At 47.0% G+C, this 23,660-nt stretch overlaps 2 protein-coding genes across 3 annotated transcripts in view; one reads left to right on the forward strand and one right to left on the reverse strand.

Annotated features, from left to right (window-relative positions):
- LOC611793 (kallikrein-1-like) overlaps positions 1-23,660 on the reverse strand; it is an 87,370-nt gene that overhangs the window by 60,861 nt on the left and 2,849 nt on the right. The window contains exon 3 of one of the 2 annotated variants that reach the window (XM_038528043.1): positions 3,549-4,734. The exons of the other annotated variant lie outside the window; for it this stretch is intronic. Within the exon in view, the coding sequence (XP_038383971.1) occupies positions 4,621-4,734 (114 nt within the window). The 3' untranslated portion in view covers positions 3,549-4,620. Of the gene's footprint in view, positions 1-3,548; positions 4,735-23,660 lie in introns of those variants that run through there. 2 annotated transcript variants of the gene reach the window in all.
- On the forward strand, positions 12,121-15,590 carry KLK4 (kallikrein related peptidase 4). Its single transcript, NM_001197169.1, has 5 exons — positions 12,121-12,181; positions 13,533-13,695; positions 14,110-14,360; positions 14,447-14,583; positions 15,438-15,590. The coding sequence occupies exons 1-5, from the start codon at positions 12,121-12,123 to the stop codon at positions 15,588-15,590; spliced, it is 765 nt and encodes a 254-aa protein (NP_001184098.1).

Here is a 23,660-nt window from a genome sequence, read left to right on the forward strand (position 1 = left end):
TGTTGTTCATTCACATTGTCTCCAGAACTTTTACATCTCACAAAGCTGAAACTCTGTACCCATTGTATATTTTAACTCCTCATTCCCCCTCTTCTTGGTGCCCTCCACCCTGAAACCACTGTTCTATTTTGTCTGAATTTAACTATTTTAGATACCTCCTATAAGAAGTATCACACAGTGCTTGTCTTTTTGTGACTGGCTTATCTCACTTCACATAACATCTTAAGGTTCATCTGTGTTGTAGCATGTGAGAGGATATCCTTTTTAAAGGCTGAATAATATCCATTTTATGGGTACATCACATTTTGTTTATCCATTCATCCATCGATGAGCTGTTTTTGCCTTCTGGCTGTTGTCCATAATGCTGCTGTGAACATGTATGTGCAAATATCTTTTTCAGATCCTGCTCTCAATCCTTTTAAATATATATATCCATAAGTTGGATTTGATTATAGAAAAAGGAAAAGAAGGTATCAAGTTTCATTAGTACTAAGTACATGTGTGGGTGTTTTGTTTTGTTTTGTTTTGTTTCTATGAGCATCTCTGGAGTCAGGTTACCTGGTTTAAATCTCAGCTCTACCACTTACTTGCTATGTGTCCTTGGACAAGTTACTTCATTTCTCTGCCCTTGGTTTTCCCTTCTGCAAATAAAAATATTAACAGAACCTACAACCTTCAGGGGCTCTTGGGTGGCTCAGATGGTTAAGTGTCTGCCTTCAGCTCTGGTCATGATCTCCAGGTCCAGGGACTGAGCCACAGACAGGCTCCCAGCTCACCGGGGAGTCTGCTTCTCCCTCTCCCTCTGCCTCTCCTCCTGTTTATGATCCCTTTGTCTCTCTTTGTCTTTGAAATGAATAAGTTCATAAGTAAAAAAAAAAAATTAAAAAACCCAAATGAATAAGTAAAAATCTTAAAAAACAAAAAAAGAACCTATGACTTTCAGGCTTTTGTGAAAGTACCGATTGGATATACACAAAGTATTTTTTTAATGCTTATAAAAGGAACAAACAATTGATACATGTAATAAGCTGGACGGATCTCCAGGGCATTATGATGATTGGGGGAAACCCCAATTTCAGAGCATTACATATTCTATGATCCCATTTATATAACATTCTCAAAGTCACAGAATTATAGTGATGGAGAACAGACCATGGTTGTCAGGACTTGAGGGTGGAGAAGGGTGTGGTCCCTCACGGATAACACAAGACACTTTCTTCCGGGTGATGCAACAATTGTGTATCCTCATGGTAGTGATGGGAGAGTCAGAGACAGAGAAAGAAGTGTAAAAATGATGAAATTCAAATAAGATCTGTGCCTCACTTACTGTTGTAGCAAAGTCAGGTTTTTTGATGAAGTACTGTGGTTATGAGTGATATGATTGATGGAAACTGGCTGTGGGCTATGTGAGAATTCTCTGCACTCCTTTGCGACTCCCTGTGACTCTTGAATTACTTCAAAATGAAGCATCATGCTAAAAACTGCACCTGGCACCCCTGGAAGTGTTCAATGAACAGTAGTCATCATGGCCCCAGATCTCCCTGTGTGCACCTTTCATTTGCTCTCTTTTCAATTTCTTTTCTAGCCAGCTCTAAGCTGCACAAAATGAATAGCAAGGCCCCTTGAGAAGAGGGAAGAAATGCCTTCCACTAAATTCTCCCAGACTGAAAGACTTCCCAGCAGAAAGCTTTATAGCCACAGATACAATTATGATTCATCTGTAAATTTCACATCAGTCATTGTTTTATAACTTATGTAATCATCTAAACAGTGTTTCACAAACCTTGAAACTACCCAGGCATTGCAGGTCTTCCTTGCTTATAACAGGAAAAAGAATGAACCAAGTGTCCTGAACACCAGGAGACGCCTTACTTTGCTAGGAGCCCAGCCCGGTGGTTAAAGACAAGAGAAAAATAAGAACACAACCTTGCCTTTGCCTGTTATGTGCAACAAAACCTTTGAAAATGACCCAAGTAACATACTCTAGTTGAAGAAAGGGAAGGGATATGGTCATGATTTAGCACTCGATACCTTTTCAACAAACATACTTTATTTTCGTGCCATATGGAAATAGCACCTATTCAAAAAATTAAGTAGAAATGATGTTTTACATCACACACACACAGATTCTCATGCAAGTCTCTCTGGGTTCTAACTTCGCTATTTCTTTTTCTTTTTAAAGAGAGAGGAGGGGAGGGGCAAAGGAAAAGGGAGAGAGAGAATCCTAAGCAGGCTCCATGTCCAGCATGGAGCTTGAGGGGGCTAAGGGTAGGGGGGATGGGAGGGACCTCAATGTCATGACCCTGAGATCATGACCTGAACTGAAATCAAGAGTTGGACACTTAACGACTGAGCCACCCAGGTGCCCCAAACCCAGTTTACTTCTCACTGTGTGGCCTTGGAAAATGATTTTAATGGCCCTTGGCCTCAATTTCCTCTGTTTATAGTGAGGACAGCAACGACAGCAAAGTTTATGGAAATAGAAAAAGGTAAATCTGCGGGTGCCTGGGTGGCTCAGTGGGTTGAGCACCAACTCTTGATTTTGGCTCAGGTCATGATCTAGTATTGTGACATTGAGTCCCACATCAGGTTTGGTGCTCATTGGGGAGTCTGCTTGAAATTCCCCCTCTCCCTATCCCTCTCCCTCTGCCCTTCCCCCCCTTCTCTCTCTCTCTCTCCCCCTCTCTCTCTCATAAATAAATAAATAAATCTTTTAAAAGAATTTTTAAAAATAAGAAAGTTAATCCATGCAAAACCCTTAAAAATTCTTCAGACCATGTGCTCAGCATATGTTAGCCCATAGTCTTAACATTTCCTCCTTGAGTAAGCAAAAACAAAAAAGTACTTTATTTTCACCTCCACTGCCACCCTAACAAATCTAGCCAATGAGGATTTTACTGAGAAAAAAGTTACTTCTTTTTATAATGAGAAAATCTAGTTCTTTATTTCTCTGTTTTTTTTAAGACAGGTTCCTGATTTTATCCCAGAAGATTAAGTACAACAACACAAGTAAAATAGTGACTACAATTGCTTGATGCATGTGAGCTCTTTATTATATCATTACTATTATTCTTATCATGATCATTACTTGGATATCCTGGTGCATAGAGGAGATGGTTCTGGAAGACAACCAGGGTCACCATGACCCAAGAAAAAACAGAGATATGATGATAATTTCTCCAACTTATTTTTTTAAAAAGATTTATTTATTGGATGCCTGGGTGGCTCAGTAGGTTAAATGTCTGCCTTCAGCTCTGGTCATGATCCCAGGGTCCTAGGATCGAGCTCCACATCAGGCTCCCTGCTCAGGGGAGAGCCTGATTCTCCCTCTCCCTCTGCCTGCTGTTCCCCCTGTTTGTGCTCCCTCTCTCTGTCAAATAAATAAAATCTTTTTTAAAAATAAAAGATTTATTTATTTATTTGAGGGGGAGGGGCAGAGGAAGAGAGAATCTCAAGCAGACTCCTCACTGATTGCAGAGCCCACTGAGGGGCTCAATCTCATGACCCGGAGATCATGACGTGAGCTAAAATCAAGAGTCCAATGCTTAACCAAATGAGCCACACAGGGGCCCCAATTTCTCTGACTTATTAAATCATTAAATTGGTGGCAATACTTGGAGATAACAGTGGCTGAACGCTGGGGCAGAAATATTCCATCTCTTGCCCAGTGTCTCACTGAAGTAGGTCTGACCCCAGATGCCACACTCTCAATCCTTCCCTTTAGAACCTGAGAGACCCAAGATCAGGACCAAGGACAAGGCCCAGGTGGCCACCTCCTCCTGCCACCACCTGGGGTACACCGGCACCTCTGTTCCCTGTCTAGCACCAGCACCGGATGCTGAGGCTCACCTTGCAGAACTTGGGGCTCCTCCTTTGTCCCTTACCCCCACACCCTCTAACTCTCCTTGTATGTGTGTCTGGCTCCACAAGGGGGCAGTGTTGCCTAGTGGTTAGGCACACACATTGGGGTTGTATGCCAATGAGAGTTTGGATCCCAGCTCTACCACCACAAATGGCTCTTAGCTTCTCTGTGCTTTATTTTTCTCATCTATACAGTAGGGGTGATAATAGTTCCTATTTCATAGGACGTTAAGGACGTTACACCAATTAACACTTGTGAGGAACCTAGAATAGTGCCTGGAACAAAGTAAGAATTGTCTGGGGGCGCCTGGGTGGCCCAGCGGTTAAGTGTCTGCCTTCAGCTTAGGTCATGATCCTGGAGTCCTGGGATCCTGGGGTCCTGGGATCGAGCCCCTCTTGGGCTCTTTGCTCAGCAAGGAGTCTGCTTCTGCCTCTCCCTCTGCCTCCTCCCCATTACTTACTCACGCTCTGTCTCTATCTTCTCTCTCTCAAATAAATAAATAAAATATTAAAAAAGAACTGTTTGTATAATCTATAAGTAGGTCTATATGTAGATGCTGTATGATTATGATTTCAGTGTATGACCATTACTGTTTTCTGCGGCTTGCTTTCCTCTGATCTCTCTATGTCTGAGTCTGTATCCATGTGTTCTCTCTTTTTCCCCACTGGGGTCATGAACTCTGCTGCCTCCTAGGGTCAGGCAGGTAATGTAAATGAGGGAAGCCTCTGGGTGTGGGCCAGGAAACCCGCAGGCTGCCCCTAGGATAGTGGCCACTCAGCCTGCTGATGATGGATTATGTCCGTGGGAATGCAAACGTGATATTGATTCTTCAAGAGAAGCTTGAAATCTCCTGATCCATCAATGCTGGTGGCCTGTTAAAAAAAATGCCCGGAATCAAGAGCCCATAATCAAGAGCACATAAACTCACATATATGTGGTCAACTGATCTTAGAAAGGTGACACACAAAACACACAATGGGGAAAGGACAGCCTTTCTGACAAACGGTGGGGGGAAAACTGAATATCCACATGCAAAGGAATGAAATTGGATCCCTATCTTACACACTACACAAAAATCAACTCAAAGTGGATTAAAGGTTTAAACAGAAGACCTGAAACCATCCAAATCCTGGAAGAAAATAGGGGGGGAAGAATCTTCATGACATTGATCTTGGCAACGATTTCTTGACTATGACACCAAAACCATAGGCAACAGAAGCAAATAATAGACAAGTGGAATCACATCAAACTAAAATGTTCCACCCAGCAAAGGGAACCATGCCCAGTGACAGGTGACCTATGGAGTTTGAGTAAATACTGGTAGACCATACAACGGATAAGGGCTTAATATACAAACTACATAAGGAACTCCTTTAATTCAATAGCAGGAACAAACAAGCAAAAACCAAAAAAAACAAAAACAAAAACACACAAAAAACAAATAACCTGATTTAAAAATGGGCAAAGGACCTGAATAGACATTTCTCCAAAGAAGACATAGAAATGACCTCCAGGTATATGAAACAATGATCAATGTTTCATCAAGAAATGGAGATCAAAATCATAGGGAGATATCACTTCATACCTGTGAGGATGGCAATTATGAAAACAAAGACAAAAACAAAAACAGAGGTAAGAAGGGTTGGTAGGGATGTGGAGACATTGGACCACTTGTTCACTGTTGGTGGGAACATAAATGGTATTACTGCTATGGGAAACAGTGTGGCAGTTTCTCAAAAAATTAAAAGTAGAATTACTGTATGATCAGCAATCTCACTTTTGATTATTTATTAAAGGACCTGAAATCAGAGTCTCCAAGAGATGTTTATTTGTGTGTAGAAACAACCCATGTGTCCATCAACAAGTGAATGGATAAAGAAAAGGTACCAAAAAAAAAAAAAGAAAGAAAGAAAGAAAAGAAAAGGTACCATATCCACACAATAGAATACTATTCAGCCTTTAAAAAGGAAATCCTGCCATGTGTGACAACATGCACGAACCTGAGGGACGTTGTGCTAAGGTGAAATAAGCCAGTCCCAGAAATACTGCATGATTACACTTATAAAAAATGGGCTATCTAACCATCAACGCACACACTTGGATAAGACTTTTTGTTTAAGAGTGGATTTCATATGTTCCTAGTGAAGAATATTTTTCAGATTCTTCATTGGGATATTAAAATAGCTAGCAAATTTCTAGATGTTTTATATATGGGTGATTGCTTCCATTTGTGGCTTCTGCAAATTTGTAACTGCCTATTTTATGTTAGTTTCTCGTGGAACTTTGAAATGAAAAGCAAACCCTTGCATAGGCTCTTCTTACCTACATTCATTTTAATGTTTCTGCAGCTCTGAATGATAAAATCCAATCTACATGGTTAAAGTAAAATAAAATAAAACAGTACAGTCAAGCAGAGGATGCCTGGCTGGCTCATTTGGTGGAGCATGTGACTCTTGATCTTGGGATTGTGAATTCAAGCCCCACGGTGGGTATAGGGATTACTTTAAGAATAAAATCTGAGGGATCCCTGGGTGGCGCAGCGGTTTAGCGCCTGCCTTTGGCCCGGGGCACGATCCTGGAGACCCAGGATCGAATCCCACGTCGGGCTCCCGGTGCATGGAGCCTGCTTCTCCCTCTGCCTGTGTCTCTGCCTCTCTCTCTCTCTCTCTTTGTGTGACTATCATAAATAAATAAAAAAATTAAAAAAAAAAAAAAAAAAGAATAAAATCTGAAAAATAAATAAAATAATCAAACACATAGAACCAGAGAGGGGAACGGTAGTTGCCAAGGGATTGGGCATAAGGGAAAATGGGACATTGCTATTCAACAAGTATAAAGTTTCGCCCACGCAAGATGATTAAGTGCTGGAGATCTGCTGTCTGGCCGAGTGCCTAGGATAGCAATACCGTAGCGCACACTTAAAAATGTGTTAAGAGGGTAAATCTCACGGTAGGTATTCTTACCACAAGTTTTCAAGATGCCCAAACTCCGCGAAGCAGGCCAGATGTGCCTGCAGCCTATGATTAGGTCAATGGGCCATGCATCAGTTGCCTGCCAAAATGAGCCAGGGAAGTACAACGAATTTTTCTCCATAACCAGAGTTTTTCTGCCACAGAAAACAACATGTGCCTTTTAAGGGCCCAGAAGTCATAAGCCACCCCCCTTTCAGATTGGAAATATAAACCATGACTTTCCCCCTGAAGAGAGAAATCTACTTTTAAAGATTTTTGATTGATTGATTGATTGATTGATTGATTGATTTGAGAGAGTGAGCCTACACCACACAAGCAGAGGAAGGGACAAAGGGAGAGGGAGAGAATCTCAAGCAAACTCCTCACTGAGCATGATGCAGAGCCTGACTCAGAACTCCATCCAACAACCCTGAGATCACGACCGGAGCCAAAATCAAGAGTGGGATGTTCAACCAACTGAGCCACCCGGACATCCCAAGAGGAATCTACCTTTTTCTTAAAGATTTTATTTATTTATTCATGAGAGACAGACAGAGAGAGAGAGAGAGGCAGAGACACAGGCAAAGGAAGAAGCAGGCCCCATGCAGGGAGCCCGATGCGTGACTCAATCCCAGGACTCCAGGATCACACCCTGGGCCAAAGGCAGGCGCTAAACCACTGAGCCACCCAGGGATCCTGAGGAATCTACTTTTAATTAACAAATTGGCAGCTGAATTTGCAACAATGAGCCAAATATGTGATTTAAAACTTTCTAGCAGCCACATTCAAAAAAAGGAGGAGGGGGGAAGCAAGTGAAACATTAATTTTAGTATTATTTTTATTTTAACCCAACATATCCAAATGATGATCATTTCAACATGTAAGCAGTATAAAATTAATAAGATAGTTTACATCCTTTTATACCAAGTCTTCAAGACCTAGTGGATATTTTACACCTACAGCAGCATCCGCATCCAAATGCTAAATTTTCATCAGAAATAACTGATCTCAGGTCACCTGGGTGGCTCAGTTGGTTAAGCATCTGCCTTTGGCTCAGGTCATGATCCTGGGGTCCTGGGATCGAGTTCCACGTCGGGCTCCCTGCTCAGTGGAGAATCTACTTCTACTTCTCCCACTCTCTGCTGCTCCCTCTGCTTGTCCTCTCTCTCTCTCTCTCAAATAAATAAATAAAATCTTAAAAAACAAGAATTGATCTCTATGCAGAGTCTATAAAACTTTGACTTGAAAAATGTAGATTCATGTACACAGATTGTTCCAAATGTACTCAAAACTTTTTCAATACTGAATCATGTTTCAATGTTTACATTTGAATTAGTTAAAATTGAATAAAAGTTAAAAGCCGGTGCCTCTACCACACTTGCCATGTTTCAAGTGCTTAGTAGCCACCCATGGTGGTTACTGTATTGGATGAAGCAGACCTAAATCTGCCTGACAGGAAATGTCTCAGCCACTTCCAGGGTCTCCCATCCTCTTCTGCAAATCTGTAACAGATAACTCAACTTGGCTGGTGCTAGAAAAATAGGGGAATGTCCAGGCCTTTGGTGCACGGGGGGCACCATCTCAACTTCTGCTCCTTTGATATTTGCTGAGGTCTCTCCCAAACCCTCCTGCTGCAGAAGAGCTGGGAGATGCTCCCTATGGTGGTTCCCACAGCCCACAGCTTTCCTCCCTTGGTACATGCAGCCAGGACATTTTCTGTGGCTCCCCCAGGCTGGAGCAAGCTACTGCTCTTCGTCCCCAATAAAACTCCCTCTCTCCATTCTCTCCCATTCCAGACAGACCCCAGGATTGCCCCTGCTCACTGCTGGCCTCTCTCTTCCCTAAGTTAGGAACAGAGAAGGAAGATGCCCACATGAGGATTTGTGGGGCTTTCCCTACCGAATCCCCCATTGCTCTTAGTAAAGAAGGAAAACGCTTCACTTCTCTTCAGGTGATATAATCTGCCCCAATGTCGATTTCATTATTACATGAGACAGGGTTGGGGGGCATCTGACAGGAGCCACATCCCTCTAGGAATAGATTGAAGTTGGCATGAGGTGGAAAGGGTCTGGACCGGGAGAGAGGAGCCGAGGTGGGGGACCTGCGAGGTCTGAATTATGTTTGGAGGTGCTGCCAGGGCATCCTGCAGGTGGGCTGCTGTGCCTGCTGCAGAATCAGAGGGGACTTGTGAATGGGGTGCCACTTATTCAGAATTCACCCCGGGGGCTGGGGTGGGTCACGCTGGGAGAAATTCACACTCCCTTTTGTCCCTGTTTTTAAAATGACTTCCAAAAAAAAATAATAATAAAATAAAATAAAATGACTTCCAGGATGCATGATAATTTCTCCATCTGTGACTCGATCTATCTGTCTCTGTCTCATTTTTGGTCTCTGGTCTTCTAGTCTCTGTTTCCCTCTGCCTTTATCTCTTTCCCCTATTCTCTCTCCCTGTCTCTGTTCCTCTCCATCTACTCAGCTCTGCAACTTTCTCTCTGCTCATCTGTCTCTCTTTGTCTCTGTCTCTGTCCACCCCCAAATAAGTGGGTCACTTCTACGTGACCTCAAGCACGACAGGGCATAGGAAAGGCCACAAAACAGGGACAGAAGGATATGATGTCTCCTTTCTTCTCTTTTCTTTCAGTTGCCCAGCCCTGGGCCTCAGCACTGGCCCTAACCTGCCTCCTGCAACCCACCAGACCTTAGTCACGTCTGGGTGGCTATGGGACCTGAGCCCACTCTGCACCACACCACTTCCTGCCGACCTGTCCCTACCCTCCTCTCAGCCTCCTCTGTCCTTGTGGTCAGGCTATTGGTTCCAGGACCAGGGCAGGGGTGGAGGTCTGTGTGCCACCAGGAGACTGAATGCAGGCAGACAAATGGAGACAGGGCTAGAGAACCAGACAGGTACTAAGAGAGAGACACAGAAAGAGAGGGGGTCAGAGAAACAGACAAGGCCAGAGAGAGGCAGAGAGAAGCACAGACATTCATGCTTCATCATCACGGTCATCTGCCACCCAACCCCTCATCAAAGCCGTCCACACCTGCTCCTTAGGTGATCTCACCCAACCCCATGGCTCTAAACACCACCTCTCCCCTGTGACTCCCTACTGCTCTTCAACAGTGCTGACCTCTGCCTGCACCTCTGCCTGCCCATGCGTCCAACCACTTGGCTCCGGACTGGCATCCCCACCTCCACCTTGCCGCCACATCTCCTTGCCCACCTCCACAAATGGCACCACAAATGGTCAGACCAATCCTCAGAGGCACCATTCTCACCTCCCCTCCCTCTCCACTCTCCACCCCTTGGTGAGTATATTGACTCTACCTCCAAAATGAGCCCTGCATCTGTCTGTTCATTCCTCTTCTCCTGGGACCACAGCATCACCCCACCTCCGTGCTTGTCTCTGCTCCCCTCTCACCCTACAGCCATTCTCCACGCAAGATGTCTCTTAAAAGTATATGAAATCATGTCACTCCCTCTATTCCTATGCTTAAAATCCATTGCACTTAAAATAAACCCCAAACATCTTCCCCAGCCCTTAAACTCCTGCACAATCTGCTCTGTTCCTTCTCCTTATTCGGCCTTGCACACATCAAGTTCTCTCTTTATTTCTGCAAGGCTCACATGGCATGCTGGCTGTCAACCTAAATAGCCCCTCCTCTGGCTCCCCAATCACCCCCTTATCTGCTGAAAGCCCGCTGCCCCAGTCATTCTACCATTGCCCGTGTTCTCTGCACACAGGTGACTCTCAGATATTTCCTTTCAGTTTTTCTGTTTGTCTCCCCTACTAGGATGAGAGCTTAATGAGTGCTGGAATTTGCTTGTTCCTTCCTGCATCTCCATGGCAGACAGCAGAGCTCAGAGGGTGGCAGGTACACAATTGCTCCTCACTGAGCAAGGGCTTCATCTTGCTCCCACTCACTGGGCACCTACTACATGCCCAACACTGTGCCAAAGCACTTTCCCTGCATTATCTCTTTGGATGTATCTGAGGAGTGAATAACTATGGTTCCCCAATTTCACAGATGGGAAAATGGAGGCTAAGAGAGATGCAGTGACCCCAAGGTTCCACAGGTAGACCATGACGCAGTCTGGATTTGAACCCAGGAAGGTTTGCTGGGGAAGCACAGTAGGGAGACAGAGGGAGGGAGGGAGGGAGAATGGGAGAGATTTAGTAAGAGAGAAAATAAGAGAGAGAAGATGAAAGAGAACATGGGCGCTTGGGTAGCTCAAATGGTTAAGCATCTGCCTTCAGCTCCAGTCATGATCTTGGTGTCCTGGGATTGAGCCCCATCTCAGGCTCCCTAGTCAGCAGGAGTCTGCTTCTCCCTCTCCCTCTGTGCTCTCTTTCTCTCAAATAAATAAATACATAAATATTTAAAAAAAAAAGAAAGTGAAAGAGAGCAAGAGAGACTAAGAACATGACAGAGAGAGAAAACCAAGAAACAAGTGGGACCCTAATTCCAGGATATCCTTGCTGGGTCACTGCTTCTAGCACCTCTGGCCCCCTGACGGTAGCCTGGCACCAGGGCAGCCCCATGAATGCTGAGCTGGAAACATGCAGCACCTGACCCCAGGAATGTGTCCCCGGGGGCAGGCCGGCCCAGCTGGGGATGCTTATAAGTCCCACAGGGGCCCCTGCAGGAAACAGCCAGTGAGAGCGCAGCCCAGCGCAGGATCCCAGAGCCCAGAGGCAGCCAGGTGAGTGCCCCTGTGGTCCCTACCCCGCCCACCGTCCCTAAGAGTGCAGTCTCCCTACAAGCCCCTGTCACTGTGAATCTTCTCAGCCTGGTGACCCTGTGTCTCTGTGTCTCCCCTCCAAAGAGGTCTCTCTCACTCTCTCACTCTCTTTCTAGTTAAGGGTGTCTCTTCATTTCTCTCCCTGGCTGCCCTAGTCTGTTTCTCTGAATGTCTCTCTCCATGACTCTGGTTCTCAGACTGTCTCTGATTATCTCTTGCAAGTGCTCCTTCTCAGTTCCCTCCGACCTCCATGCTCCTACTCTCCCATCTCCCAGCTGAGACATAGAAGGACAATTCCTCCATCCCTTCCTCTCTGCAGAATTCTCTTTCTATTTCTCTCTCTCTCTCCCTTCCTCTCTCCCTCTCTAAATCTCTCCAGGTTCTGAGGCTCTGGGCCAGGATCTCAGACCTATGATGTGTCTATTAGTGGGAGCAGGTGTGGCACAGGTCCTTGTCTGACCAATGATACCCTACGGGGACAGAAAGAGAGACAGAAACAGATAGATTTGGGCTGTAGGTCCCCCAGACTCATCAGAAACTGACCTTCGTGTCCAGGCGCTGACGTGATGACCACAGCAGGAAGCCCCTGGGGCTGTTTCCTGGGGTACCTCATCCTTGGTGTCACAGGTATCTGAGTGTGTGTGTGTGACTGTCTGTGCCTGAGGGCACAGTATTTGTGGCTGTGCAGGCATGAATCAGGGTCCTCCCAGGTATGACTAAAGCTGCCTGCATGACAGTACCATGTGACTGATGCTCTCTGGTTAAACATATGTGATTCCTCGTATCACAGAGAGTTTGTGTGTGTGCTGCTGGTGTACTGTGTGTGTGTGTGTGTACTGTGTACTGTGTGTAGCTTTGCACACCTCTGTGTGTGACAGGGTGATGGGCTGTGTAGTCGAACCGGTGAGTCAGTGCGTTCCCGATGAAGAATTCTGACCGTCTGTGCCTTGAAACCCCCCCGGGGGGTAATGGGGGGGGGAAGGAAGGATAATGCTGTGAGGGCCTCGGGAACCCAGGGTGCCGCTGGCAGGAAGATGGTGCTTCTGGTCACCCATTGCTGGGAATATGTGCCTACCTCCGGAGTCTCTGATCCAGGGACCCCCAGGGGCCCATGTCACGGGCGGATATGATGGGGTTTCTCGGTGAGCCAGCTTGTTGCTGGTGCGACTGTGGAGAAGGCTGAGCTGGGGAAGGCGTAACTCGGAGGGCCACTGAAGGTGGGGATGTCCTTGAGCATCTGGGGTGTCACTCTTGTCTCTGCACCCTGTTGGAGGGTTTCTGTCTGTTCTGGGGGATTGTGGCTCGGATAGTGCACGAACCTGGCGTGTTGCGTGTGTGTGTGTGCGCGCGCGCGCGTGTGTGTGTGTGTGTGTGTGTGCCGCGCGCGCGCGCGCACTGATGGGAGGAGGGAGGGAGACAGACGGAGAGGGATTGCATGTGGGTCTTGGAGTTGGATGTGGCGGCCTCAAAGCTGCAACTCCCCTCTCCTTATTCTGATCCCCGCTTCCGGACTCCCATCCCACCCCAAGAAAGTTGGTCCCTGAACTCCCTGCATCAACACCCCGCCTCCAGGAGGCCTGGTGCCACCTCCTGAGACTACCTCTGCATTCCTGACACCGCCCCTAGGAGCCCTGACTCTGCCCTCGGGATCCCTGACCCCACCCATGGGGCCCCGGTCACGCGCCTGCACCATAGCCTCGCCCCTGAAGCACTGGCCGCGCCCGGTGCGCTGCGACCCCGCCCTTAGGAGCCCTAGTCCTGCTTTTTGATCCTGCCCCCTAGCCTGTCCCTCTCCCCTGCACGGATCGAAGCCTGCTCCTTGGAGCCTCGGCTCCACCCTGAGACCAGCCCCAGTCCCGCCTGCACCCTTGAAGCCCTAGCCATGCCCCTAGCCCGTGGCCACGCCCCCCGGAGCCCAGGTTCCACCCGGAGCCCTGGTTCCACCCGGAGCCCGCCCCCAGCCCCGATCCGCCCTCAGGATCCCTGGCCTCGGGTGGCGGCAGCCACATCATCAACGGCGAGGACTGCAGCCCGCACTCACAGCCCTGGCAGGCGGCACTGTTCACGGAAGACGAGTTTTTCTGCGGGGGCGTTCTGGTGCATCCGCAATGGGTGCTGTCAGCCGCACACTGTTTCCAGAAGTGAGTGCTGGGCAGGGTGGGGGCGGAGGCGGGGCTTGGGGCCCGGCCCGAGTGGGGGGGACCTGGAGGTAACGTTAGCTGTGCGGAGGGGCCTAATCTCGGGCTAAGAGTGGAACCTCTGTGCAGCGAGACTGCAGACGAAGCGGAAGCTGTTGCTTTGCAAAGCCTCAGCCCAGGGTCGAAATCCCAGCTCAGTTGCTGAGTCCTGAGTGGATTAAGACAAGTTTTTGTCGCTGAATTGCTGATTGTGCAAATGAGGAGGATTTGAGATCCTGGTTAGGTAGCTCTTAGTGTCGCGTTTAGCGAGGCGGATGGAGTTGGGGTAAGTGGGTGGAGACGGGGTTGAGGTTGAGGGTGACAATGTAGATAGCGATGTAGTTGCCACAAAACTAACCAGTGCCCGGTGGTCCTCAGCTCCTACACCATCGGGCTGGGACTGCACAGTCTTGAGCCCAACCAGGAGCCAGGCAGCCGGATGATGGAGACTGACCTCTCCATACAGCACCCAGAGTACAACAAACCCTTTGTCGCCAACGACCTCATGCTCATCAAGTTGAAAGAATCGGTGTCCGAGTCTGACACCATCCAGAACATCAGCATCGCCTCCCAGTGCCCGACCGCTGGGGATTCTTGCCTTGTTTCTGGCTGGGGTCAGCTGATAGATGGTGAGCTCCCAAGTATGAGTGCGTCCACCCTCCCTACAGGGTTCTCCTCCCAGCCAGAGGCGCTGACCCAGAGCTCTGTGTCTCAGGCAGGCAGCCCCAAGTGCTCCAGTGCGTGAATATCTCGGTGGTGCCCGAGGAGACCTGCAATGCCTTCTATGCCCCTGTGTACCACCCCAGCATGTTCTGCGCAGGCGGAGGACAGGACCGAAAGGACTCTTGCCACGTGAGAGATGGGAATGGGGAGAGGGAGGAGGGAGGTAGAGAAGGGAGAGAGGGACACTCAGGGAGAAACAGACATGGGGAGAGAGAGATGGAGAAACAGAGGAATAGACAGGAGCACATACACAGAAATACCTCAGGGAGGGACGCCTGGGTGGCTCAGCAGTTGAGCGCCTGCCTTTGGCTCAGGGAGTGATCCCAGGATTCGGGATCAAGTCCCACATCAGGCTCCGTGCACCGAGGCTGCCTCTCTCTGTGTGTCTCTCATGAATAAATAAATAAAATCTTTAAAAAAAAAAAAAAGAAGTACCTCAGGGAGAAATAGACTGGTAGAGATGAAACAGAAAGAGAAATGAGGGGGGATAGAATATACAAAGCCATGCAGAGAGGTACAAAGACTCTGGGAGTCAGAGACAAAGAAGCCACAGGGAGGAGATAGAGCAAGAGAGAATAACAAACCCAGGAGAACCAAGCAGCTGTTGGGAAAGAAGAGTGTAGGGACACCTGGGTGACTCTGTGGTTTAGCGCCTGCTTTTGGCCTGGGGCGTGATCCTGGGGTCCCAGGATCGAGTCCCGGATCCACTCCCTGCATGGAGCCTGTCTCTGCCTCTCTCTCTCTCTCTCTCTCTCTCACAAATAAATCAAGTCTTTAAAAAAAAGAGAGAGAGAGGAAAGAGGAGTGCAGAACTCCCTAGAGTCAAGGCTCACTCTGAAAGGGACCAGTCAGAGTTCTGGAAGGTGTATGTTGTTATCTTTTATTTCCCTGTCTTTGTCTCTTGGTGTCTTTTGGTTCCTTTCTGATCTCAATCTGTCTCCACCTCTCTGTGTTTTGGATTCTGTCTCTCTCTCCAACAACAGGGTGACTCTGGGGGCCCCCTGGTCTGCAACGGGTCCCTGCAGGGCCTCGTGTCTTTTGGACAAGCCCAGTGTGGCCTACCACACGTGCCAGGCGTTTACACCAACCTCTGCAAGTTCAAGGACTGGATACAGAAAACCATCCAGGACAGTTAATTCCTAGGACTTGGACCCAAGAAAATGAGCCCCCCAATATATGTTGGTGGAAAGGATTCAGGAACCTGGGGTTGCAGTGCTTTCCTCCCTAGGACCCAGGAGTCTAGACCCCCAATCCCCTCCTCCCTCAGCCCCAAGAATCCAATCCCACCGAGAATCTTTTCCTGTACACAGTGCCCCCTTGCGACACAAAATTGACCTGGCCTTACCAGGGGCAGAGAAGATTGGTTTTTCATCTTTTTTTGTCCCCTTCTCTTAAGCCCAGAAATAAAATCCAAGAGAAGCACAGGCTCTGTTTGAACTGTCTTCCTTGCTTCTATTCCCATTCAAAGGATTCCAGCAAATAGTTTCCCCCAGGAGGGTCACTGGATTCCCAGGGGAGAAGATATGCTTGACAGATTAAGAGAAATTGATTCTGTGGATATTGTCCAGTTTCAAAAAAAAGTCAAGTTGGCAAATGGCAAGTTAATGAGGGTTTCTTGCTTGGTTTATTTTGCTTTGCTTAACCTGTTTTGGTTTTGTTTTCTTAAATGCATTTGAAGAATTTTTCATTTGAATCTGCCTCAGAACCCTCCTGCTGTAACTGGAGTATGTTGGGAAGAGTCACAGAGACATAGGGAAATGGAGGGCAGAGATGCAGGGAGACTGAGGGTCCAAAAATATTTGGAATTGTTCTCATACTTTTCACTGATAAATTGTATTCATAAGAACATACAGCTAAGAATATCTATTCAAGAATATATTAATAAATGTATTATTTGGGAATCTGGAGGTATTCCTCAAAATGTATAAAGTAAGGAGTAAAATAACTAAAAGTGAAATAAACAAACCTCCACTCACAGAAGAGGATTTAAAGATGCCTCTTACAAAGTAATAGAACAGGGGCACCTGGGTGGCTCAGTGGTTGAGCCTCTGCCTTTGGCTCAGGTCATGATCCCAGGGTCCTGGGATTGAGTCCCGCATCAGGCTCCCCACAGGGAGTCTGCCTCTCCCTCTGCCTGTGTCTCTGCCTCTCTCTGTGTGTCTCTCATGAACAAATAAATAACATTTTTTTTTAAAGAAAATAATACAACAGAGGGGCTTGGCCGGCTCAGTCGGTAAAACATGCAACTCTTGATCTCAGTTCAAGCCTCACATTGGGCATGGAACCTACTTACAATGAAAAAGGAAGGAAGGAAGGAAGGAAGGAAGGAAGGAAGGAAGGAAGGAAGGAAGGAAGGGAGGGAGGGAAGGGAAGGGAAAGAAAAAGAAAGAAAGAAAGAAAGAAAGAAAGAAAGAAAGAAAGAAAGAAAGAAAGAAAGAAAAAAAGAACGAAAGCGACGAAACTACTCCTAATTCCCTGTCAGGCCTCAATCCCTGCCCTTCTCACCCTCGAAAGAAAAGAAAGAAAGAAAGAAAGAAAATGAACAAGGTGAATAAGGACATAGATGACCTGAACAATAGGATTTACAAATTCTATTTAATGGCTATATATAGAACATTGCACCCAGTACGTGAAGAATATACAATCTTTCCAAAATGTGCATCTATCAGAATGGCTAAACTTAAAAAGAATTGCAGCACCGAATGTTGATTAACATGTAGAGCCGCTGTAACTCATACATTGCGGAGGGGATGTAAATGGTACAACTGCTTTGCAAAAACAGTTTGGCAGTTTCTGAGAAAGATGAGCATGCATCTACCCCATAACCAGGAGGTCTACTCCTAGGTAGTTATGTAAGAGCAATGAAAACAAAAAAAAAAACAACAACAGACTTTCCAAGAATGCCCATAGAAGCTTTCCTCCCAATCGCTCAAATTGGAAAAAACCCAAATGTTCATAAAGGGTGCATGGACAAACCATGACATATTCATTCAATGGAATGCTACTTAATAATAAAAAGAAATGAACTGTTGATATACCCAACAATGTAGGCACATCTCAAAATCATTACACTGAGTGAAAGAAGCCAGGCACAAAATATTACACACTGTATGATTCCTTTTATATATGAAATTCTAGAACAGACAAAACTAATCATGGCATGGGAAGGAGGAGTAGATGTGGAAGCAATGGGAGGTGTTGTAAGGGAACTTTCTGAGGTGATGGAAATTCTCTAGAACTTGACAGGAGTGTGGGTTACAGGGGTGATGCATTCGTTAAAACTCATTGAACTGTGCACTTGACGCCTGTCTGTTACACTGTATATACCTCAATAAAAAATTATACCTCAATAAAAAACTTCATACAGCATTTACAAAAAGTGAACAGATACTGAGCTATGAAGCCAGTCTTAACAAACTTCAAAGTTTATATGTAACATACAGAGTATGTTGTCTGACCACAAGTAATTATGCCAGAAATCATGACAAAATGATTATGCAGAAAATCCCTGCATGTTTTGAATTTTGAAATACGCTTCTAAACAACCCACAGCTCAAACAAGAAACCATACTGGAAGTTAGAAAATATTTTGAATTGCATGACAAGAAAAATATGTCATAGTATAAAATATAAAGTGTAACCACTAATGAGTAAAAATAGCATATATTAAGTCCAGAGAAGTAGAAAGGAAAAACCCCCACAAAATCATATGATCCCAAAAGGCATGAAACATAGAAGAAGCAAGACAAATGGTAATTTAAAAGTAAGATAAGGACTGCCTGGGTGGCTCAGCAGTTGAGCGGCTGAGTGTTTGCCTTTGGCTCAGGGCGTGATCCCAGGGTCCTGGAATCGAGTCCTGCATTGGGCTCCCTACAAAGACCCTGCTTCTCCCTCTGCCTGTGTCTCTGCCTCCCTCTCTGTCTCTCATGAATAAATAAAATCCTTAAAACAAAATTTCCAATAAATGTAAACAAAGAAGACTGAGGTGGGGAGACCTCCGGAAATGAAGATCTGGTGCTAGCTGGAGGTAAGAGCCTCCTGGGGCTCTGGGTCAGAAGCCACCCTAAAAGTGCCTGTTCCCACCCCAAACTCTAAACACCCTGATGGTGGGTGGAGGGGTTGTGGACTGGAAGAAGGCAGCATCTGACCCCCGAGGCTTGTGTCCACCAGCCATAGGGGTGGGAAAGTCCACAGAGAGGAGCCTATAAGGTTCTGGGTGGCTCCAGGAAGCAGTGGCAGATTGGAGTCCAGCCCAGCCCAGATCAGCCCGGTGAGTGAGTGAGTGAGTGACACGGGAGTCTATGTCCTGCCTCTCTGGCTCCCATGTCACCTTCCAGGTCTCTGAGGTCTCTGTCTCTCCATCTGGGAGTCGGAGTCTATATCTCGGCCTGGTAATTTCTCTCTCCCTCTGTCTCTGCTTCATCTCTGTATCCTCCAGACACAGCATCCATCAGCTCTCCTGTCCCTCTCTGTGTCTCCATCACCTGATTCGGCCCCGCTCTGACACTCTTGCCTTAACCTTCTGTCTTTCTTTCTGAATCTCTATGTTTCTGAGCCTCACTGTGTTTCTCTGATTTTTTTAAAATTTATTTTATTTTATTGTTTTGGTCACTGTTGGGCCATTTTCCCTCTGCTGCCACTCTTCCAGACACTTTCTCTGTCTTTTCCTCCCAGCTGTCTTGCATTCCTGGCTCTAGGTCTCTAGGCTTCTCATCTCAGAGCTAAAATCTCAGGGCTGAGGATGAGGCAGGAGCCCTTTCTGCAGCCCTCCCCCCCCCCCCAGATATCCTGGGAGATAGTGGAAGAGCCTAGAGAGAAGGAGGGTGGACAGACCTGAGCTAAGGGCCTCACACTCAGCTGAGGACTCCGTAGAGTAGGAGCCATCCTCAGGACTCTTGCATAGGCAGAGAGATTCCTCTTGGGGAGGGAAAGCGTGTGAATGTGAGATGCTGTGTGCACGCAGGCAGGTTTTTCAACTGTTGTGTCAGGGTGGGGAGAGGCGAGGGGTGGAGGGACAGATTTGCAAAAGAGGGGTTCCAACGTATAACTTTCTTGATGGGAGACAGTGTCCAGGCCTCACCTTCCTGAACTTTCCTTGGTCCTTGACCCCACCCCCTGAGCTCTGGCCCCGCCTCCAGGAGTCCAGGGCCGCCCAAAGCCCCAGCACTAATGGTACGGAGTGTAGACCACCCTGGAAGGTGGCGGTGTTGCAGCGGGAGGGACTCCACTGCTCCTACCTCTTGGAGCGAAGTGTAGGGCTGGGGGCAGGGGCGGGCGTGGGGCGGGGCTTTGGGGGCAGGGTTTCCTCTCTGGGGTGGGGCCTACGTAGAAGAGGAAGTGCTTTTCCTCAGCTCTGGAAAGGGGTCTCCCAGAAGTTGGAGAGGGTTAGAGACGGGATGGGAGTCTCTCCCTAACAGCTCTGTCCCCAGTGTGCGTCTCTGAGCCTGGATCCTGTCCCGAGACGGCAGCCCAACCGTCCTGCAGTGGTGTCCAAGGAGTCTGTCACACAATTCCCTCTTGATTCACTCTCTTTTGGGGGCCTCATGGGCAGGGGGCTGAGGTAACTGTATTCCTTGGTTCATAGACCCTTGACAGCATCCATGACAAGCCCCTTCACTGTGTTTACATTCAATTCATTGACTCACACCTTCGACTAACAACTAATGATTTCCTCGTCCTCATTCTTTATTTTTTTTTATTGGAGTTCAATTTGCCAACAGTTAGCATAACACCCAGTGCTCATCCCGTCAAGTGCCCCCCTCAGTGCCCATCACCCAGTTACCCCAACCCCCCGCCCACCTCCCCTTCCACTACCCCTTGTTCGTTTCCCAGAGTTAGGGATCTCTCATGTTCTGTCTCCCTCTCTGATATTTCCCACTCATTTCCTCTCCTTTCCCCTTTATTCCCTTTCACTATTTTTTGTATTCCCCAAATGAATGAGACCATATAATGTTTGTCCTTTTCCAATTGACTTATTTCACTCAACATAATACCCTCCAGTTCCATCCACATTGAAGCAAATGGTGGGTATTTGTCTTTTCTAATGGCTAAGTAATATTCCATTGTATACATAGACCACATCTTCTATATCCATTATTTTTGGTGGACACCGAGGCTCCTTCCACAGTTTGGCTATTGTGGACATTGCTGCTATAAACATCAGGGTGAAGGTGTCCCTGCATTTCACTGAAGCTGTATCTTTGGGGTAAATCCCCAGCAGTACAATTGCTGGGTGGTAGGGCAGATCTATTTTTAACTCTTTGAGGAACCTCCACACAGTTTTCCAGAGTGGCTGCACCAGTTCACATTCCCACCAAGAGTGCAAGAGGGTTCCCCTTTCTCCACATCCTCTGCAACATTTGTTGTCTCCTGTCTTGTTAACTTTCCCCATTCTCACTGGTATGAGGTGGTATCTCATTGTGGTTTTGATTTGTATTTCCCTGATGGCAAGTGATGCGGAGCATTTTCTCATGTGCGTGTTGGCCATGTCTATGTCTTCTTTGGTGAAATTTCTGTTCATGTCTTTTGCCCATTTCATGATTGGATTGTTTTTTTCTTGAGTGTTGAGTTTAATAAGTTCTTTATAGATCTTGGATACTAGCCCTTTATCTGATATGTCATTTGCAAATATCTTCTCCCATTCTGTAGGTTGTCTTTTAGTTTTGTTGACTGTTTCTTTTGCTGTGCAGTCAAACTCTCCCTCTTCGCAGATGACATGATACTGTACATAGAAAACCCAAAAGACTCCACCCCAAGATTGCTAGAACTCATACAGCAATTTGGCAGTGTGGCAGGATACAAAATCAATGCCCAGAAATCAGTGGCATTTCTATACACTAACAATGAGACTGAAGAAAGAGAAATTAAGGAGTCAATCCCATTTACAATTTCACCCAAAAGCATAAGATACCTAGGAATAAACCTAACCAAAGAGGTAAAAGATCTATACCCTACAAACTCCAGAACACTTCTGAAAGAAATTGGGGAAGACAAAAAGAGATGGAAAAATATTCCATGCTCATGAATTGGAAGAATTAATATTGTGAAAATGTCCATGCTACTGAGGGCAATTTACACATTCAATGCAATCCCTATCAAAATACCATGGACTTTCTTCAGAGAGTTGGAACAAATCATCTTAAGATTTGTGTAGAATCAGAAAAGACCCCGAATAGCCAGGGGAATTTTAAAAAAGAAAACCATAGCTGGGGGCATCACAATGCCAGATTTCAGGTTGTACTACAAAGCTGTGGTCATCAAGACAGTGTGGTACTGGCACAAAAACAGACACATAGATCAATGGAACAGAATAGAGAATGCAGAATTGGACCCTCAACTTTATGGTCAACTAATATTCGACAAAGCAGGATAGACTATCCACTGGAAAAAAAGACAGTCTCTTCAATAAGTGGTGTTGGGAAAATTGGACATCCACATGCAGAAGAATGAAACTAGACCACTCTCTTTCACCATACACAAAGATTAACTCAAAATGGATGAAAGATCTAAATGTGAGACAAGATTCCATCAAAATCCTAGAGGAGAACACAGGCAACACCCTTTTTGAACTTGGCCATAGCAACTTCTTGCAAGATACATCCATGAAGGCAAGAGAAACAAAAGCAAAAATGAATTATTGGGACTTCATCAAGATAAAAAGCTTCCCTCATCCTCATGATGCACTCCCACTCCCCACTCCCCACAGGCACCCCTTCTAGTGTTTTCATTGGGTGTCGTTACTTGACTGTGTTCTGCAGAATGAGTATTGTGGGTTCATACTGTAATTTGTGTAAGGCTGTTATGCTCCATGACTCATCGTGTGTTCACACTTTTTTACTTCTGGCTGTGTTTTAAACTTCATCCTTGGTGTGCATACATCTGCTTTGCCCTTCTGACTCTGCTCAGTGCCACATGCGGAGCATCTGCCATATGTCACTACCGACCCTGGGAGGGTGGACACCCTCCTTCCCACAGGACCATGGCCACCCCCACCATAAGTGCATCCCTGCGGAACCTGTGTGAGAAGATGTCTCCAGACATTGCCTAATGTCTGCTGGAAGTGGGAGGGACACCCCCATTTGAAAACCACTGGTCTCAGTCTCTGCCTCTGACTCCACACTTTAGGACACATGCCAAGCAGGTCCCTAACTCCCAGGTGCTCTGTATCCAGAAAGGCTCAATGATGCCAGAATTTGATGTGTATTCTATTGACTGAGGAGGAGAAGATCAGAGGCATTCAGTTGTTCACTGACATAATGTCTCTGATCCACTGCAGGTAGTGGAGTCAATTTGGTGTAGACAGCAGGCATACTGGGGCTGCCACATGGGATCTGGCCCCAGGATGTGATTCCTTGAAGCATCCCATCACAGATAAGTGGGCTGCCCGAGTTACCCTGCAGCACAAAGGGGAGAGGAAAAGAAAGATCACAAAGCTGCTCACCTGAGAGACTAGGGACAAAGTTCAGATCATTCTAAGTCTTGTCTGCCTCTCTCTTCACTCTCAGTCGCTCAGCAAACCCTATGGGCTCCCTTTAGGGGTATCAGAAGTGGGGACCCATCCCTGCCTCCACCCTCGCCACCCCTGTCCTCAATCCACACCATGCCCCCCACCTCTCCTCACCCCTGCGATCTGACCACACAGATGCCCAAGGGACCTGTGAACACCCACATCAGACCTTGTCCTGCTTCTGCCTAGCTTTGCCCACAGCCCCTGTGTCCCTCAGAGGAACCACAGTTACCTCCCTTTTGCCCCAGGTGAAGCCCCACAGGATGGGTGCCCTTCTTCCCTCTGGCATCACCTCCCACTCTCTCCCCTTGCTCATTGGGCTCCATCCACACTGGCGTCACTGATACCCTCACATCCCGCATCAGGCATGCCACCTGGCCCACTTCCTTCAGAGCCACAGCACCTGCTCTTCCTTTGCTCTTCCCACACACACACACACATTCACCTGCTGCAGGTGTTCACTCAGTCCCACCTCCTTCCTGTCTTCTCCCTCATCACTGGGCTATCTGTCCCTGCCCTGCTAGGTCTCCTCCTGCCCCAGGGCACCAGCACCTCCTGACATGCACTATCACTTCTGTGTCACAGTCGTTGTGTCCATCTGTGTCCCTTCACATGGGGGCAGGGAGAGGTGGGGAGCCTCTGTGAGGGGGGCTGTTCTCTGTTGGTCACTGCTGTCTTCCCAGGAGTTGGCATAGTAAAT

Source organism: Canis lupus, chromosome 1 (genome assembly GCF_011100685.1).
Source record: "Canis lupus familiaris isolate Mischka breed German Shepherd chromosome 1, alternate assembly UU_Cfam_GSD_1.0, whole genome shotgun sequence".
Taxonomy (NCBI): domain Eukaryota; kingdom Metazoa; phylum Chordata; class Mammalia; order Carnivora; family Canidae; genus Canis; species Canis lupus.